Raw genomic sequence first — 21,523 nt, forward strand, 5'->3', positions numbered from 1 at the left:
TAAGTTATGGTATAAATTAAAAATCTCATTCATCCAAGTAAAGAAAGGGTAACAATAAGTGAAAAAACAATGACAAAAATAATTTATTTATTTATATATAATGGATTAAACTACAGAATATTTACATAACTTCGTTGTTATGATCGTTTCTCATGTTACATAATAATGACTAAAATATTAATTGCAATTTATTATCGGTTGGTAGTTTTATCACTATCATCAGTGACTTGAATGAACACAAAAATAACCTCAAATATGCACGTGTAATAATTGCACTATGGAAAAGTACCGAGTTCAACTACTATATGGTAAAAAATCTGCTTGCATTTCTATCAAATCAGCCCCCTATACAAAGTACTATTCTGTAAACGATATTGCTGATGTTTGTCATTAAAGAAACATTGACAGAAAAAGCAAAACGAGAATTATGCAACGTTTAATTCAGTTAAATGTTACTTTGAAAAAATGTTACTTTGTCTAGGGGTGCATATTTATTTACCGCCATTTTATGACTGCATCGAATGAAATACTTGAACATTTTCCGTACTCTATACACAATACTTATACGGAATACATATTAGATTCTAAACTGATTGCACTTTGCAAATTATTTTCAAGTATTTGTATAAAACTAGACAAATATGTACAACGTATCAATGCTTTTTCCATTGCAAAAACTACGTATTCGCATTCGGTAAATAGTCCTTATATTTTAATTTCATACGAGAAGGGCATTTCAAAATGTGTAATTCGGTAGTAAACATGTAGCTGCATGTGGTATATACACCATAGAATAAGAGAAATACAGTCTATTCTTTACTTCAGAATGGTGTTCATAACTATTACTCACCTTATGTAATGTATCTGAGTCATATGCAATCTACTCTATATTGGATTGAACTAGAATAAATGGATTGAACTTGGTTTTGTCATAACGTGTTCTCTTTTTACATACCAGATTTATGTACAATTCTATGTTTTTTGTCTGCATAAAAGCTCTTAATGAAAATGTTTTTTTTTATAGTGCGAATAAATTCATGTCATGCGGATATTGTCATGATACGTACACGTTTCAAAATGATGTTTGGACACTAGAAAAATTAAACTAGAGAAATTATATATCAAAATTTTAGGAATACGTAGTGTTTTTCAGATACTGTTAACAGCTCACACATGGCACTCGACCGATTATGTTATCTACATGTTACATTGGGCATCCTAACATGCTACCGAGTTCAGCTAATTTGCTCTTCTATCTATGAACATAATAAGTGTACACCAGCAAGAATCTGCTTTATATAAATAAAAAAAAAAATTCCACTTTGGAATACAGCGTCACAGTATGTCCAGTTATAAATGTCCTACGACACTCCGTAAAAGTTTAGCACTAAAGTTCACTTTTACGTTCACATTTACCAATTTAAATGCAATTTTGTTTGATTTGTTATTAAAGCCAACTTTTTGTCTACATGGCTTAAAATTTAATGAATATTGGTGGCGAACAATCATAGTATTCTGCAAGCATTTTTCAGCACGTTTTTCTTCTTGCCGCCCGGCCTGTGCTTCGCTGGCCGCAGGAGTATTGTGCCGTTGCTATTTTGGTTTGTGAATGTGCCTAAAAATATGAATAGATATTATTATAATCAAGGTGTATCTCAATAACAAAAATGGTCAAAAACTGAAAAAGGGTTTAGCACTGTAATTATTATAGTTAATTATAGTAAAATGACGTACGTAATTGGTTCAGAGTTGCATATCTATTAGGAAAGTAGGCTAGATTAGCATCAATTAAAGGCATGAATACATTTTAGGTTGTGTCGTTGACGGTACTTTTGGCTCTGGGCCATTTTAAGTATATTTTGTGTCAGGAAGCAGAAACCAGCTCTGCACTTTACTTCTGCCTTTTAAAACTTCTAAAATCTTTGACAATGAAGAGAGGAGAGAAGCGGGTTATGTTAATATATCCGTTATCGTGAAATTAAATAGGTTGCCTTCCTTGCACTCTTGATTTTTTTAATGGATGATAATGGAGCGGTAACACTATCTACGCTATCGTTGTATGCTGGCAGGGCATCAGTGAGGAATGATAGGTGAGGATGAGAGCCGGCCAGTTGGCCTACCGTGATGAATTCATCGAGAAATAATCACGATGGTTTCCACGTGGAGGTCGACTTGATGGGTACATTGTCACTAGATCATATTACTAACAATCTCCCCTTGCACTCTCGGGTTGAGACAGGCTTGATATATAGTCGTAGAGGTGTGGACATTTATAATGTTACCTTAGCTACAACTGTATTATCGTTGTTGACAGATTCTCCAATGACCACCTCAGAAAGGATTACAGTTACAAGATTATATATGTATATACATACGAGGTTTGTCCGGAAAGTACGTATAAAAGTTTTTTAAAAATTTTATTTTACAATTATTCAGGTAAATCAATTTTATCCCCTTCAAAGTACTCCCCCTGTGACATAATGCACTTGTGCCAACGCCGTTTCCACTGTGAGAAGGCTCCTTGAAAGTCCTCTGGTTGTAGGTTTCTCAGCTGCCCCGTCGTAGCTTTTTTTATCTCATTTATGTCCCCCAAATGCCGCCCCCGAAGTACCAATTTGGTTTTTGGGAACAAGAAGAAGTCACACGGGGCCAAATCCGGCAAATAGGGGGGTGTTCGGTCACCGTAATGGAATTTTTACTCAAAAACTCACGGACAACAAGAGAGGTGTGGGCAGGGGCATTGTCGTGGTGAAGAATCCAACGCCCCTCTCGCGCCAATTCTGGACGAACTCGTGCCACACGAGCTTTGAGGCGTCTGAGCACATCGACGTAGAATTTTCCATCAACTGTCTGGCCTGGAGGGACGAATTCTTGATGGACAATCCCCCGAACATCGAAAAAAACAATCAACATTGTCTTGACATTTGAGCGGGATTTTCTTGATTTTTTTGTTCGTGGTTCCCCGGATGTCTTCCACTCTTTGCTTTCACGGCCATTCTTGCCGAGTTTCGAGAGAAACTTGATTACGACGCGCTGCTCTTCAACGGAAGCGGGCTCCATGCCGACGGGGTTTCGTTAAGAGGTAACTTCACAGATGGCGTGACAAGCCAGTTCGCACCGCACGGCGGTCAGACCAGAACTGAAGCATTGTTAGGGACATAAGGAAGGGGTCCTGCGCTTACCTGGCCTCCCCACTCCTCTTTCTCGCATTCCAGAACACTTTTATACGAACTTTCCGGACAGACCTCGTATATTTCGTACAGTTTTTTTTTAATGGATGATAATGTAATGATAACCTCGTTTGCGCTAACGGTATACGCTAGCAAGGCACCAGTGAGGAATGATAGGTGAGGATGAAAATTCAGGTTAGTTAGCCCATTGTGATGATTATGCCTGGAATTCAGCTCAATGTTTTCCAGGGGGGACCACGTGGAAGTCAACCTGACAGGGTATATTGCTAGCAATGGAACTGGTATTCCGTATTGCCAACAATACCTTCCCTCCTATATCGTATACTTATATCTAAATATATAAACATTGTAGTAGTTACCAATGACAGGCGAGACACAGGGCGGTGCACTGTCGTCGGAGTCCTCGCGGCGCATGTCCGCTAAGCACCTGGCAGCGAGCGCGCGGAACACGGCGCTCACATTTACGTCCTCCTTCACCGACGCTCGCATCAGGCGGCAGCCGAGCGCGCGCGCTACCAGCTCCGCTTCGTCTCTGCATCAATATGAGTATAAATATATATATACACTAAAACATACAGTAATAATGTTAGCAAAGGCGAACTTATCTTTAAAAGAGATTTCTTCCAGTCAACCTAACACAGTAGGAAGTAGTGGACAGTAGTAGTGCAAAATAGAAATTAAATGTTCACATAATTTATATATAATATATGAATTTACTCATTAATATACCTGACATAACAAATGTTATTTTGACCCCTACCAGATATAAATTATAATCTTACAATTTGGAGCTTATTTATAGCGATTCTAGAGATAAAATGTAACACGGGTGTAGCAAGGTGAATACACTGTGATGCTCATGTAGCCACGCTACCTTCGTATAATTTTAAAATTGTCCGGAAACGTAACGGTTTATTTTCAAATTTCCAAAGCCTATAATCATATGAGAATGTAAATACCAAAAACTTGACTGACTGTCAATAGGGTTCTTATTATTAGTTATGATGATTATATGCCAAATGTCAAGTATTCGTAGCCAGCGATTGTTACCGGTGTTTACCTAGCTACAAAAAATACAATCGATTACATTACATCCTCTTATAAAAGAGGATGTAACGTAATCTAAGCGGAAACTCTCAATGTAGGGTTGGAAAAAATAAATAAGTACCTACATTAAGTACTTAAATTATAATTAAGTATTATTAATTCTTTATCGTAGATAGTGTATAGACTTATGATTAATGATAGAATATGTTACAGCTGATTTCAGTAATCTATAGTTTTTTTAATCAATATTTACAATTTTTCGATACTGCATCATCTTTAAAAACAGTACGTAATTTCTGATTATAACTTTCCTATTAGATGTAAAAAAAACTAAATGCAATTTACAGTATTATAGTTTTTTTTTCGTAACCTAGGTTCATGCTGCAGCTAGGTACTATTTAACATTCTAATTACGATAATTTACAAACAATGCAGTTAATAATCTATCAACTAAATTGAAATTATTTGTAAATACTTACGGGCCGACGACGCATTGATCCATCAAATCTATTTTATTTTGAACTATTATAGTCGGGATCTCCCCACATTCATTCTCCACCTGAAAAAAAAATTGTGCCACTATGAATCTACTGCATTTTTTCTCAAGTTTACTAGCTACTATAAAAGAATTTATAATTTTAATTTTACCATTGTCGCTGTTACGAGTAGAATTAATTTAAAAAAGGAATTACAAAGTCAAACATCATTTCTGTATAACGAGAGTTGTTTTATTTTAATTATCAATTAAATACAAAATCAAAACGGTCTCAACTTGCAATCCGATGCCCCTTCACGGCCACCCATGAAATCTATACTCTTTACGATAGACTGCACTTCTATATCCGAAGGCAAATTCTTAGACAGCAACACTCCTCGTCCTCCAACTGAACAATTGATGCCTAGCACGTAATTATCATTCAACCTTATATAAATATATCTCGAGATACGATTACAGGAGCGGTACAAATATTTCACTTCCTCGTCTCCATGGTAAAGGAGAGTTATGTTTTTGCCAACATTATTCACGTATGTCGCTTGTATCACTGTACTGTTTGATGGCAATGTATAGTTACATCCGTTTAATGTATTTTCAAATTCGTGCTGAGGAAGTTTCTTGTAATTAATCACTGCACAAGTGTCTCTATCCCTTTGATTCGGAGGCCAAAAGTAGACTGCGTAATGTTCACCTTGCAAAGTGGCTAAATCGAAGTTCATCCCGGTCTTGTAGTAGTCTATACAATGTTCGATACTTCCTAAATTTCGGGCACTACTCGGTCCACTTATTGTGACGATATATAGTAACAAAATTATATTCCTTTTCTCTTGCATTTTTGCGAAATTATTATGTATTTATGACATGAATTCGTGAATGAGTCCAAATGTGTGCTCACAAAATAATATAAACAGTATAACTGATACAAGATATGTTAGTGTGTTTTAGATATGTGTGTTCCTACTTTGTGTACATACGAGATCGTAACAGGAGTCACGACCTCACATATCTGTATCATAATTATTGTTTTGTTAGGTATCTGTTCACGGAAACATAATCGTTTGAGCGCATTAAGCTAAGTTAGCATAAAATGCACTGTGCATACGTTTTTATACGCCATTTAGAATTTATGATTATATTTTATACAACATATAGCAACCCAGTTTCGCACGGGTAGATAAAATTTAAGAAACTAATATGTAGTCTATATTACTTGTTGATAGATTAGCTTTCTGTGGATGAAATAATTTTTAAAATCAGTTGTGTAGTTTTTGAGTTTATACATTACAAACAAAAAAATTAACAATCATATCTTTTCTCTTTATAAAATTAGTATAGATTAGCTTTTTGCCAGCTACTTCGTACTCATGAATTTCAAAAGTAGGAAAACTAATGAAATACATCATTTGTTTTCTATTGATCATCTATGATATCATTTGATAATTTGATATATATATGTACAGACATTGTCTGGTAGTTAAAATTTTATTATATTAGTAAGATCTTAACAGAAACTCTAAGCATTCTACTTAAGAAAAGGAAATATTTATCTAATAAACTTAAGCTAAGTGCCACATCGTGAGACATAAAATTCTAGAATTGGTATTATTATTTAGACATTTTTCGGTCATTCACTGTAGAAGATTCAATAGGTTAGCGGATTTACCTACGTAGATATTCGATATTATGCCACTCTGTAAATGGCTATTAACTCATTTAAATTAAATTGGTCTTAATAGCTCTAGTTTTCTAAAAATCCTACTACTCTTGAGAAAGTTTATGAGGATGTTGGGATGGATGGACTCTGTTACTTTTTGATGCATGACCTACTGAACAAATTTGGATTAAATTTTCTACAAGGTGCGGTTATATTCTAAATTAGAACATACGAAACTTTATATATACTGATTTATACGGGAGAAGTCGCGGCTATTATTTACAATAGTATTACCAATTCTTATTTTTAAACTGCACAAAATAAATGTCTGAATGTGTTATTTTACCTGCAACTTTGGTTTGAAGAGTTGGATATGGCATGAATTTACAGGGTACAGAGGAATAACACCCGAGTCTTCAGGAATGGCAACGTATGAAGGGTATCATGGGCGAAACAGTATACTCTGTTATGTCTGTAGGCGACGGTTACCACTTTCCATCAGGTGGGCCGTCAGCTTGTTTGCTATTCTAACTTGTATAAAAAGTCAGTCAGGATATACTGAATGACCGGGATAAAAATACTTAGTTTAAAAATGCTCTTTTTAATTTTAATACTACCTTCCTTGTTCATAAAAACTGAAATCTTCTACAAATCTATTTTACTACAACACTGTAGTCATTCTCTTTAAAATTGGGATATTAGTGAAAAAAATTTCATCACAATTGGTTCAGCTGTTGAATCGCCAAGAGGTATCAAAGAAACAAACTCGCTTTCACATTTATAACATTAGTAAAGGCCACAAACAGTATATGTGTTGAAGATAACTAGAACGTACTTTAAGTTTCCACGAGTGTAGTGCCAGGAACGAATCCCGGTCAGTGGTGGAAAAGGCGAGTACGCATGCGTGCGCACCCCTATAGTACGCCTTGGTGATTGCATCGAACTCCTCCTGGCCCGCTGTGTCCCACAGCATTAGTCGCACTTCCTCACCGTCGATTCTGGAAATAGCAATTAAGCATCATTCACACTGTCACTGTGGTTCATTAATGCACACTGGTTTAGCTATGAAATAAAAAAGGCCTTCCATTACTTCGTTGGACAGACGGCTCAGTTACACTCTTTCTATTTTATTGATACTCAATTCCCCTGGATACCTCTTACGACGTATTGGGATGTCATTTTCTTGAAAGAGTGGCGATGGATTGTATTTTCACCACGCAAAGAATGTAAATAAACTGCTCGTAAAATTATTTGTATTTGTTTTAAATAATCATCATCATCATGCCAGCCGTTAATATGTTGACTGCTGAGCATAGATCTCTTCCCAAAGTCTCGCTTGGCAGGCAAGTTGGCAGCCGCAGTTAGGCTTCTGTGATGTTTTAAGTAGGACGTTGGACGTTGTTTTAAATGGAATGATGCAAAGTGCATGGAAATCATGTTAATGATATACACTGGCTAAGTGTGTGATGATGGATAAGAATGAAGTCAAGTCTGTCGGATCATCTTGAGGTCTACCTTACCTGCTATCATTGATGATCCTAATGGGGGGAAATGACAGTTATCAATGAGGTCTAAGGACCTCATTGCTTATAATATACCTTCTGTTTGATTCATATTAGGTGACGTGGCAGTTTATACTTCTTTCTATCAAGCATTTTTAATTTTTTTTTCAATATCTTGACCTCCGCTACTTTGTTTGATATTATAATGCAAAATTTGTACCCACCTATTGAAATGTTGACAAACCACTAAATCAAAAACTATTTAGCATAGTACTTGTCCAAACAATAGTATGTGCATACACTTGGTTCGACGAGTCACAGTGTTTACCTTTCTTACAAATTGTTGATTTATTATACAGGGGAATTCGAAATCATTAGCCAATTACCAATAGCTCGGTCGTTTATTTGTCGTGTTAGTACAGTAGAGTACTTCTTGTCGTATTTTTTTTTAACTCATATTTATTTTGAAAAAATATTCAGTTTCAGAAATAAAATATTTTTCGAAAGGAAAATTGTCGCGTGGTCTCGGCATAGAATGGGCCATATGGAGTAGACTTACTCGATCTGTCGCTCAAGGAAGTCAACTCCAATCGTTTTCTTATAGTCCCTGGTGAAGGTGCCGCGGCAGTAGCGCTGGATCATACTGGACTTGCCCACTCCACCGTCCCCCACGATCACCACCTTCAGCGCCACCTCCAGCTCCTCCTCGCGCATCCTCGCACCATCAGCGACGACCACAACATTAGTCCTTACTGTACTGATCCTGTGCAACAAAAATAAATATATGTGTGCTTTAATTTATTAACTTTAATTGCCGTGTGATCAACATAGAATGGGTAGCCCGTAACAGGCGAGTAAGGAAACTTAGTGGTCGAAGGATGAGCATCAGCGTACCTCTTAAACATCACCAAATCTTAACTGCTGTTGCCAATCAATCTACCAAGCGTGGTAACTATTGACAAAACCCTCCCTTATGGGAGAGGCGTATGGTTAGTAGGGTTCTGTTAAAAGCTGATATGGTGATGATGATGCTTAAACTACGACTTTTATTACCAAAAAATTGTGTGTCAGTAAAATTTTTTTTAATTAATTGTTCAGTATTGTAAATTAAATTAATCCAATTGACAATGGTAGGCTTCCCCTCTACCACTTTGAATTCTAATATGCTCGGCGAGATGTGGGCATGTTTGATTTTACTAGTATGTTTCCTATAACGGCAACAGTCGTCAAATGCATTTAACTACCCTATTAAGGATTACAGTCGTAACTACATTTCTTTCTTTTTGTTATTATTTATTATTAAAAGTATACTAATTAGCTACACCTCCTGTGACGTTACTCCTCTTCATCTAAAAGTACGATCAATGGCACTTACTGTAGTGTTTGTATGCTAATTTTTTTGTTCGGAATCCATAAAAAATATCAGGTAAATAGATTAGTCATAGTAATAGTGAAGAGTATTTTAGTATTATTAAAAACTAGCTTTTAGCCGCGACTTTGTCCGCGTGACCCATGTTTGTTGACCGTGATAAATATTATATATATCGTTCTCCATCCATATATTATATACCAAATTTCATAATGCTTAGTTAAGCCGTTAAGGCGCTATAAGGAAACAAAGAAACAATCTCACTTTTACATTTTTTTATACAACTTAGAATGGCAAACAAGCTGACGGCCCACCTGATGGAAAGTGGTAACCGTCGCCTATAGACATGAGCAGTGCCATGGACATAACAGAGTATACTGTTTCGCCCACAGTAACCCCCATGTGCGTTGCCATTCCTGAGGACTCAGGTGTTATTCCTCTGAACCCTGTAAATTTATTACCATATCTTACCCTTCAAACTGAAACACAGCTATGCAAACACAACTGCTTCACGGTAAAACACGAATGGGACAGAGGTACCCAAGCAAACGACTTTTGTACAAAATAAAAATAAATCTCTTTCTGGTAATATCATCATCATCTTCCTACCCTTGTCCCAATTATTATTTGGGGTCGGCATAATATGTTTTTATACATATTACTAAAGGATTAAGCCAAATACTTTTACGACCGGCCGCCTGCTTGACGTCAACCCTCTTTTCTCCTTATGGTACTATAATATATAATTATGATTAGTTGAAATAAGGTTTGTAGCTGCCATTTGGTAGGTATAAGAGTTATCTCATACCTACCAAATGGCAGCTATTATATATATGATAATCCTATAACGACCCCAGGTTTCTTGAAGATGTATGTATAAGTGTAGGCGTATGACGATCATTCTAGGAACACTATTTAAATATACTCCACTGCACAGTCATGGCTTAAGTAAGCATGAGTATACACTATTGTGGGATATTTAGATAATAATATTCCACGAAGATAGACTTGAGCTGTGAGATAGAAAATATAAAACCTGTTTATGAGACAGCTGCATGTTTATTAAAAATCTTATGTTGAAAAATATCGAGCCATTATTTACGGCGGTTACAATATAGACACGACTTTGTTTATGGTCATGATATTAATTGGAAGTAATAAATTGGTAATAGATGTCGTGATCGCTTGCGTAACGCCACAGATAGATTGGTGTCTGTTTAAATACTGTAGTGGTTAAAAAATTACATTGAAAAACGACTATCTTTAGGAAAAGTTTTATATATTTTTTTTTTTTATGGGTGAAAATGGTATGGTGAGCCCGCCTGCGCTAACGGGATACGTTGGCGGAGCACCAGTGAAGGGTGATAGATGAGAATGAAAACAGGCCAGTTAGCCCATCATGATGAATTCATCAGGAATTAACCGTGACAGTTTCCAGGGAGAACCGCGTGGAGGTCGACCTGGTTGGGTATATTGCTAGCAATGGGATTCTCAGTCTCCATTACTAACAATCCCTTTTCCCCCTATATACTTATATTTATATACTATCTATTACAGTAATATTAGTAATATTTTTTGATAGTATTAGTATTTTTTTATATTACTTAATTGATTTTAGCAAAAAGACGTATTACATTAAATTATTTGATATCTTCCATAATTTCGTGATATCTTTACGAATTAAAAAAAAATCTTTAAAATATTATACCTACACGTTGTTTATTTTAACGCTACTGTATCTATGTATTCTAGATATCAAATCAATGACCATAGAGAATGTCGCCGGTTTTGTTAATTTTTGAATTGCATAATTACACATAATTTATCCATTCAAAATTTAATTAATAAATTAGCAAACTTATTAAGTTTCGCATTTACATGTCTTTACATTTATAATTTAATTATATAGTATAATTTAAATGCATTTTAATGTTTTAATTTGGTTAAAGTTTCACTGTAAAATCGATATCCTTTTAAATCCTTACTAATTATAAATTGTGAAAGTAGTTTGTTTCATCTCGGTCAACACTAGTGACCAATCGTTAAGTTAATCAATCGTCATGAAATTGGCTTTATATGTAATATTTTAGAGAAAGAAAGAAAAGTAATTTATTTAGTAACAACATATATGGACATTATAACAATTGATATAACACTAAGAATAAAAATTTTAATCACTAAAACTAGAGAAAGATACTATAAATGAAGGCAGATCTACTTTTTCGAAATCGGCGAATGTATTCATTAATCAACATTGGTCAAAATTTGAAACAAACCTTTGTAAACTTTCTCACAAACCGCACGGTCACGTGACCACTTCGGCTTGTCCGTGGCGGTGGGAAATTCATGGTCAAATCTTTATGTAATAATTAAGGACCAATGACCGGAACGCAAGTACACGTGAAGTCGCGGACAAGCTATTTATAAAATATACTACACATAAAAAGATTCATACGACAAATTCTTAAGAAAACCGATTTCAATCTCGATAAAATTAGTATGCGATCAACGTGAGAATAAACATTTTTGCCTAATGTAAGTACATACTATATTTATATAGCATAGTACTATAAGCACATATGCCAACAAAACAGCGATTTTAATGTTGACTGTTTTGTCAATTTCGTTTTTTTTATTATGTATAACAAACGGGACAAAATTAAAATGTTTATAAAATTTAAATTTTGAATCTAAAAAAATAAACTATCGATTGCGAAAATATTGATCAAAATTGGCATTAAGAATTGGCAAATATATCGCTAAAATATAGGTACATAAAGTAACTCTATTGTAATGTACTGTAGTCGCTACAAATAAAACCTTTGAAATCAGAGGGCCTACCATGAAATGTTTTCCGTAATTTTGGTGTCGTAAGAAATATTAATTTGACATTAAAAGTATATAACACATACCGATTAAAAAGGTTAAAATATTGTTCTTTAGACTACTACTAGACTTTTACGTTACTTTTACGTTTGACGTACTTTCTCCTCCATCGATTTCGTTATGAACAAAAACACGAAATTGAGACTGAAAATTAACTTACATTCATTCACTAAAGGAATTTCATTTTGTAGTAGTTCTTCTGGTCCCCTATACAATTAGCAAACGAATCCATCGATGGAATCGTTACCGTTAGTGCGTCCATCAGATAGAATGAGATAGCAACGTCCGAAGTCTTTATCTCTTATCGATAACTATTGATTTCATCAATGAATTTGTTTGTGATTTGTCTTGGTGGTCAGTTTAATAACCAGCCGATCAACACCTCGACGAAAATGTGCCTGGGAATAATACAATTTTGGATGAAGGTTCTTAATGTAAATAATAAGAAAAGATTTCCCGAAAAGGGATAAAGAGGTTTCTTTAGGATCGGCAACGTGTGCGTAATGTCCCTGGCCTTGCAGGCGTTTATAGGCTACGGTCACCGCTTACCATCAGGTGGGCCGTATGTTTGTTTGCCATTTTAGTGGTATAAAAAAATTCTGAATTTCATACGGGATCGAGAAATAACTTGTTACCGCGGAAGCATTTTTCATTATATGATCTGACAGCGTGTTTGCTATTTCAAGTTGCATAAAAACAGGTGTTTAGTAAAATATAAAAACATGTTGAAATTGTACCTGCCAATCGGGTATCCGAAGTAAAATCGATCTGCTTTTAATTTGTCTCTCGCTGACATTAATATTTATGATATATCGTTTCTATTTTTTTTTTTATATATATTAATAAATAAGTATTAATAATATACCTACTGTGATCAAATTATAAACAGTCGAACTGAACACTGCAGCTATCTCTATCTGTCGATTGATGTGGGAAAGTTTCGTTTCTAATTAATAACGTATACTATTACGTAGTGCAAGCAATAAGTAACAATGACTGAATAGTTTTTTAAGCACTTGTGACCCTGGTTCATTGGTTATCATAGCTGTAGGGTTTACCAAACATAATAATGAAATAGATGATTAAATTGGTATTTATTTACAAATATGTAATATTATCGAAACAAACATATATTATATAAAACACTTCATTTATGTCTAAAGAAGAAAACAATAGTCATTTACAAAATTTCACTAATAAATATCGTGTGAGCGGCATTGGAGATCAGCGTGAACAAACGTCGTGACACGGGATTGTTCATTGTTCATAGCAGATTTTAAATTACACCTGAGCCAATTTTAATAAGGTTTAATTTACTGTATAGCCATAAAAATTAAAGACCTACTTCTTTACGAATTTATAATATACGCTGCTAAGTTGCCCGGCTTAATATGGTTAAATAATGCGTTACTAATTTTAAAATATCTCATAATCAGTAGGTGATGTAAAGGTAGAATTTTATCTCCATGACATGCTAATGATGATGGTATTTTATTTAATTATTAATATTGATAGATTATTTATTTATATTTAATAAATTTATATTATCATAAACTAAGCATTTTTTCATGTTTGTAATATAGGTACGTATAAAAATTAATTTTTTTCCTCATAATAGCTGTTCCCCTCGTTTTTGTAGGCGTGGTGTTGTGTTGCCATTTTAAGTTGAAATTTCCAAAAATCCCTTTTTAACATATGCTTACGTTATAAAATAAACTTATGTAGTTTTTGACTGAGTGTTGATAAGCAGTCAGGACAAACGATTTCATAAGTATACCAGTAAAATGTATGGTGTCGCCGATTTATCTTATTTAAAATTTATATTTTTATCATATTTTTTTTTTCATATACATGTCACATTTCATGTACATCTAATGGCTCAGGCAGAACATGTAACGAAGATTGTCCCAGCAAATGTCTTTTTTTCTAATGACAAAAACTCCGCTAATATATGCGAGAATTAAAATCAATAAGTATTTTCGGAGATTAACTTATACGGACAAACAGAACAGTATTTAAAGTGTATTGAAGCGAATCCTTATATAGACTTTGATTGAAGCAGATTTATCTCTGCCTACTCAGTGTGAAGACTTTAATAGATACACACTGCCTTTTTGAGTCGTATTAGGAAGGTTAGTAATAATTATGTAATATCGGGTACTATACTAATACAATAAATATTGAAGCCAATATTGTGCCAATATTGTGCCAATATTGTGTATTTAATAGAAAAGTAAATTCATATTGTAGGCAACCCTATTATTTGAGTGGTTACCTGTTCATAACGATAAAGATTTTACTTTCGTCGCGTTTCTCTGTGTTCGATTGTTGACTCGTCTCGAATTCCGCAGCGTCATCTTACCATATCGGGTATTCCAATCATGTCAACATTGATTGAGTTATGGGTTTTTTTTTATATATTTATTCCCTTCAACATTTTTAGTACTCAAAGCGTGAAAATTATGTATTTTGCTTAATTGTGCTTTTTATCAACTATTGTCTAACCATTTGGAACAAAATACTTGTATAGTAGGTAATTTGAAATTAATTTGTTTTTTTACAATTATCGATTTACTTATATATACCTAATAGTAAATTTTGGGGGGAAGGGATTGTTAGTAATAAGAAGTTTAGTCCCCATTACTATCAATATACCCTATCAGGTCGACCTCCACGCGGTTCCTCCTGGAAACTATCGTGATCAATTTATCATTGAATTCGTCACAATGGGCTAACTGACCTGCCTTTTCATCCTCACCTATCACCACTCACTGGTACCCCGCTAGTGTATACCGATAGCGCAGGCGGGGTTACCATACCATTTTCACGCATAAAAAAAAATAGTAAATATTTTTTGATAAACTCGAAACTGAAGAGTTTTACATTTCATATGTATATAACATACATAATCTTCGCTAAGTTTGAACTAATTTTGATATTTCTTGCAGCAATCAATAGAATATCTCCCATATTAATTTTGCAGGAAATTTTAAAATTAAGCCTTCACTAGTGTGAAGTAAAATCACATATAATATTGTACTTTTAAATTCGATGTAAAGTTTGGAACAGTTTATTATTTGATGCGAAACTGTTTTATAACTCTGCTTTTATAGCTTTGCTTGCGACCTCATCCACTGATCGGAAGGTATTGATTGACCGAAATAAAAAAGCCTGTATCTTTCTCCGTCCCGAACATCAGTACGCCGACTTACCTGGTTATACGTTATGTTAATTATTTTGTTGAAATGTTGAGAAGCCGAGAGTACTTAGTAAAACATTATCTGTGCCAAGAGCTACCAATTTATTTAATAAAAAATTTCACTTTCATATTTATAATATTAGTAAGATAATTATTTTGGAAGTTGCAAACACATCAAACAATTACACTGAATCAAGTACGAGTACTCTCAGAGTCCCTCCGAGGGCATAGAAGAGACTTTCATCGCTTATTATTCTCTATTATGCTGACGGCTATAACTAAACGACGGACAGTACTTTCCAACATGAGATATGTAGCATTTACTGGTCAAGAAAGTGTGTCGAGTAATAAAACTTGACTAAATATGATTTAACTACGTATTATTTTGTGTAGAGTATACACCGGTAAATGTAGTTATATTCTGTTTGTTTCCAACGTCTTTATCGTGCATGTTTTATCTTATGGAATACCATTATGCAAAATTAATGTCATTTATATTGTATAACGTAAGATACAATAGACTGGAATTGTCATACATCGAGGTGTACGCTACTGGGTTACAAAGTATGGTTTGCATTAATAGATTAAGTAAAATTTATGAGATTGAATTTAATGAATTGAATGGAACTAATGGGATTAAAAAGAAATTAATATTAATGAGAACTTATATGAATATAAATGAAATTAAATTGTTATGACAAAAATAAGTTAAAACATTATTAAAATATGGTTCATTTAGTGCAAGGAAAGGACAATTTGAAACAGAACCTATTTCAAGCCGCCTGGCCACTGTGATAGTAATAATATACATTAATTTCCGGACTAAATTACGGATCACTCCCCATAAAAAATTCCATTTTTTATTGGGAGTGATCCGTAATTTGATCCGTATCCTGAGCTGATTCTTAGGTTATAAGTGTAGAAAATTGTACGGGAAAGTATGTCAGTTTTAATATAGACATAAATTTAGTGACAATAAAAAATGAACATCAAGTTCAGGTTAATTTTTTTAAGGTCGTTATATAAGTGTGATATGCGGACTACAGGTCATAACGTGTGGCTATAAAAATAGTAAAACACGGTCTAGTACGATTTAATCTACTTTAAAAAGAAGGCCGAGTTAAAATATGCACGCCACGTGTACTTAATCCGCTTAGTACTTTAGGTTTATTTAAGAAAGTTTGAATTAAAAAAAAAAATACATCTAAAGATGGTCAAGTATCTGTATCTTTTCTAAATTAAATAATGTTGTCAGTTATAAATACCTCAAATATATATGTATAAAATAAATCACGATAAAGTACATACGCTAATACCGTACCATTGATGTCTTATTTTTTATGATTTATTCTGTGGATTTACTTGTCAATGGCGGCAAACATGTCAAGTGCTATGTTACGACAGGCATGAGTTATGGTTACTACAGTATAACGATTATATATTTTTCTTATAATTACCATAATTTCCGGGAAAAATTCACAGATCTAATCGTAGAGTTAAAAATTATTTTCTAACGTAAATATTTATACATATACATTATGTTTAGGAAATGATTAGTAAAAAAATATACATATGTATGTATGTTCCTATCGTTTCGCATTTCTTGGATACCCAGCCACTTACTGCATATTACATAACAGTAATTATGTTGTTATTATAGTATTAACATATGTACATATAAATCTCTCTTTTGCTACTGGTTGTGAAATTTGTGCTGGCACAAAAATTATTCTTTGTTGACACTTCGTTTATAGACTTAAGAGAAAAACTTATATAGCAATTGATTGATTAAAAAATAAAATAAAATTATATTTGTTGCATAGTTGTTCTTTGTCCGCATTTCGTATATACTTAAAAAAAAAAACTGCAATTGATAGAAGTTAAACTAAATTTTTTGCTACAGACAGCTGCTGTATGACGGCTGAAAGAAAATAATCATATGCTTTAATTGCAAATCTGAATAATTTACAGTCTAATAATAAAATAGGTATCTATGTTATGATTATGTATCAGCAAGTATTAAAACTGATTGATTGCGAACATTCAGGTGTAATTTAAAACTTACATTACAGTCTGGGCAGAAAAAATTGCGGTCAACACAAATTTTATTGAAATAACTGATACAGTTACAGGGGTTTTAAATAACAGGTTTAGTTTCTTATATGCGAAACCAAGCTTCAGTTATTTAGAACTACCAAAATATTTCTGGTAAAACTTGGTTTTAAATCAACTTAGTATTTAACTGCATGGTAGGTATTTTTTTATATCTCACAAAATAACACCTGAGCAATAAAAAAATAAGTAAAAAAAAATTAAAGTTACGTCTGGCAATCAATTAAATGCCTATCTACCTAAGCGATCTATTTACTGGAAGATGTTTGCCATTTTGTTGCATAAAGAATATTTTTAAGAAGAATTCAAAGATTTTGGAATTGTAATTCCTTGTTCTTAGAAGAATTAGTTTTTGTCGTTGTGTCCTTATCAAGATGACAGTAAATGATAGTGTATACGTACGAGTATTTAATACAAATGGTTGAAACTAATATTGATAATTAGCATACTCAATTTACATTTAACAATGAGTTTCGTGCTACTATGCGGTAATTATATTGAGATTTTATGAGATTCACGGTCTAATAAGTCTTTGTTTGATTAAACAATTAAGATAGGTAAGTAAATACCTTATTACATATATAATGAATAAATATATCTGTTTAATGAGATCATAGTATCATCTACTTGTGTAATAATAATGAATGACCATGATCAGTCTTTTCGATAGTTGGTTAGTATATTAAATGAAGAAAGATCAATCATACCGATCGAATTTATGTTTTGTCGTGTGGTAAATAGTTTTTTTTTTTTCTTTTTTTTACCTAGGTACAGGCATTTATTCTATAAACATATGTTAGCTCCATCATACCGTAAACTTAATTAGTTAAATCACATACTTTAGTAATCTATTTTAATAGAACAAATCATGATACACAAATATAGTAAATAAAGATTTTGTCATTTCGGAATGTAGATCTGCGAGTATATTTAAAAATATTTTTCAATATCTTGTCTGTTTTGACTACATTTCTGTATCTAGGTTTTTCTTTCTGTTTTGAATTTTTACATTCGGATATCATATGTTGAACATCGTCCAAATGTATTACAAACATCACACTTTGGGTTGTTGTAGTAAACAGTATCGTTTGTAGAAAAAACAACGTCAACTACAAACTACAAACAATACGTCAAAAACTTATCAAATCATCAGACATCTAGAGGCACAGTCCAGAATTTCCACATGCAAGATATTTCAAAAAGGTTCGTTTTCTAAACTGTCCCAATTGGGAATTGAAGTTGGGACATTGTATACGCAAAGCACTATGTCGGCTAATGCACCACAAAAATTATTATAACTTAATAATAGGAAAGTTTTTAAATTATATAAAAGATATATCTATAGATTAACTTTGAAAAATAATCCAAGTTCTTTGCTACTCTATCAAAGTTTATTGCCATCAAACTCGTCTAATTGCTGGTTAGACTGGTTTAGTTAGCCACGAACTATATATACCATGAAATACCTTAGGCGTACAATATAATTAATCTATCTTTACTATATATCTACGCTAAATTGGTATTTTAAAGCAATTATAAGTAACATTACTACATAAGTGGCTCTACATACCTATAAAAATATTTATTGAAAAGTTTTTCTTTGTAGTGTGTATTACAGTTAATTTTTACTGAAATAATTAAATTCATGAAGTTTAAAACTTATTTATCAAAGTCAAACATGTAAGTAGGTACTTATTTAATTTTAAACTAGTGCATTTTATGATATTTTATATATATATATATATATATATATATATATATATATATATATATATATAAATTCTCAAATAAAATGCCTAAGATTCTTCAAAACTATTTAATCTTTCTTCAAAAATTTCACTAAAAGAAAAATTTTACTTAAAGTAGCGAATAAAAAATAACCAATCTGGCAATACTGAAGACAAGATACTTAATAACGAACTTCGTGTTATACATATTAAGTAATTAGGTGTCAATCGCCAGTAAAGTGATATCGATCGATGGATCGGAAGTCTTCGATGAACCCCAGGGGCCATTGTTTGTTACTCGGAACGTACATATTTGTTTACATAACTGTATATCGTGGGAGTCAAATAGTCATATATTCATGATTTTATAAATACTACAGACAAATGAAGAGTAATAACAGTTTTATTTGATGGCAACAAAATGAATAGAATAAAGACCTTACAATCTATGATAATATCAGTACAACTTCTAATGAAACGAGATCTAGCATGTACGATTTAATAGATATATTAGATCGAACAAGGTGGACGTGATGAAGCTACAAAATAGGTTCTAGACAAATTATGGCTGTTACATTCTTTACAATGTCGTCATGTGGTCTATTAACACAGGTGTCGTCAGTTTCGTTTTCTGTGGGAACACATTTTGAAATGTACCTACCTATTCCATATTTCAAAATGTGTGCCATGATTTTATAAATAGACAATTTAAATCAAAATAAAATTGTAACTAAGGTTAAAAATTATTTACTTCAAACTGAATGACACATTTGTTCTCATTATCTTATTCTTACCCAATTTCTCGCTGTATTAGAAAAAAATTTAATTGAATAACGTTGGTAGCATGGTTGTATATGAAACCATTTTGTCTGTTATTTTCAAATTAACTGACTCGTTTTTTTTTATTAGTATTGTTATATACAATACTGTTATATTTCTTATTTATCAGTATTGTATATAACAATACTGATAAAGAAAAAATGCATGCATAAAATGTACCCTGATGTTTAATGTAATAAATGATGGATTTCTCCATCATAATAAAAATTTAATTAATAAAAAAAAAAACCTAACGGATTAAAAAAAAAGCCTATCAAAAGCTGCATTATCAGTAAAAAACATAAAATGTATTTAAATTAAGAAAAAAAAAATACGTAAAGCCGAGGCAAGTCGTTAGTGTGTAATAAAATGCGCAGACATTACCTACATTAGTGCAAGACAATGCTCGTAACTTGACCTCGTCTCGATATTTCCGTACAGTAATATCGTTTTGTTTCATTGTGAATTGTGATACAAACTGATGACAGACCAATTCAATTGACCTTCGTAATCTTGGTTATTTTTTTTATACCACAAAGGTACAATGCGTTTGATAGTAAACAGTCACTGTAGCCTATGGACCAGATCCAGGGGTGTCAGATGTACGTGACCGATCCTGAAAAAACCTTTACCCTTTTTGAAGAACCCCATACTGTAGTCTCTAAAGAAATCCTCGGCAAGGAGCTATTCCATAGCTTGAGTGTTCGTAGGAGAAAATTTCTTTGAAACCGCATGGTCTGATTTTATGTCGATGGCCAATTACATTAAAATATAAAATAACTAAATATATAAAATAATTACATGGAAATATTCTTGGTAGTTGGTTTTATTATTAAATTAGCTGACCCAGCGAACTTCATGCGGTCTAATAGTATGTACAAGTAATTTATTGTTTTTTTTTACGTAAATCTTTTCGATATTTTGATAGTTATCTGCTGTTCGAGGCGGAGACGAATCTAACAAATTATAGATCATCAAAATCTGTCCCGCTGTTCTGGAGTTATAAGTGGTGTTACTAAACCAACTTGATTTAATTTATATAGGTATACTTTATTTAGCTCCTGATAGATAAGTTTTAATAAATTCAACGACGGTCACATTTCCACTACTGCGTAAATGCGATAGGACGAGACAGCAATGTCAGGCGTCTTCTTATTTCTCGTCCTTACGCTAACGAATATGTATCAGTAGATATGTTTGTCACTTATCTAAGGGGTTAGGTATTAGCTCGTTAGGTTACATTTTATGTCATAAAGCTTACTAAGAATTTATTTATTAATTTTGCCTCAATAAAGTCGTAATGCTACCAAATCAAAACAATCAGGCACGTGCGTCTCGGACCATGAACAATTAGTTCAGTGTTCCGTGCTGTCAATTCCATTATTGAATTAAATTTATTTACGTACCCTCAATGATCACGTGTTCTTCTTCTTACTTTCTTTGCTTTGTTTTCACTTCGTCAAATTTGGTTTGATATCGATGAAGTTTTTATTGAAATAAAGCGAAGGAAGTACTGAATAA

At 33.0% G+C, this 21,523-nt stretch overlaps 2 protein-coding genes across 2 annotated transcripts in view; both read right to left on the bottom strand.

Moving 5' to 3' along the window:
* Positions 1-70: 70 nt before the first annotated feature.
* The window catches only part of LOC113521709 (ras-related protein Rab-23), a 38,695-nt gene continuing 17,242 nt past the window's right edge, over positions 71-21,523 (bottom strand). The window contains exons 2-6 of the mRNA XM_026907339.3: positions 8,450-8,653; positions 7,224-7,386; positions 4,718-4,797; positions 3,551-3,723; positions 71-1,615 (exon numbers count right to left, since the gene is read on the bottom strand). Of these exons, the coding sequence (XP_026763140.1) occupies positions 1,506-1,615; positions 3,551-3,723; positions 4,718-4,797; positions 7,224-7,386; positions 8,450-8,604 (681 nt within the window). The 5' untranslated portion in view covers positions 8,605-8,653 and the 3' untranslated portion in view covers positions 71-1,505. The remainder of the gene's footprint in view (positions 1,616-3,550; positions 3,724-4,717; positions 4,798-7,223; positions 7,387-8,449; positions 8,654-21,523) is intronic.
* On the bottom strand, positions 4,945-5,777 carry LOC116413071 (uncharacterized). The gene has a single exon (XM_031909958.2). It carries the CDS (start codon positions 5,565-5,567, stop codon positions 4,995-4,997), a length of 573 nt encoding a protein of 190 aa, XP_031765818.1. The 5' UTR covers positions 5,568-5,777; the 3' UTR covers positions 4,945-4,994.

Source organism: Galleria mellonella, unplaced genomic scaffold (genome assembly GCF_026898425.1).
Source record: "Galleria mellonella isolate WM207_F2 unplaced genomic scaffold, CSIRO_AGI_GalMel_v1 utg63, whole genome shotgun sequence".
Taxonomy (NCBI): domain Eukaryota; kingdom Metazoa; phylum Arthropoda; class Insecta; order Lepidoptera; family Pyralidae; genus Galleria; species Galleria mellonella.

Coding starts and splice junctions, on each gene's coding strand:
- LOC116413071 (XM_031909958.2), bottom strand. CDS start 5,567: ATGCAAGAGAAAAGGAATATAATTTTGTTACTATATATCGTCACAATA.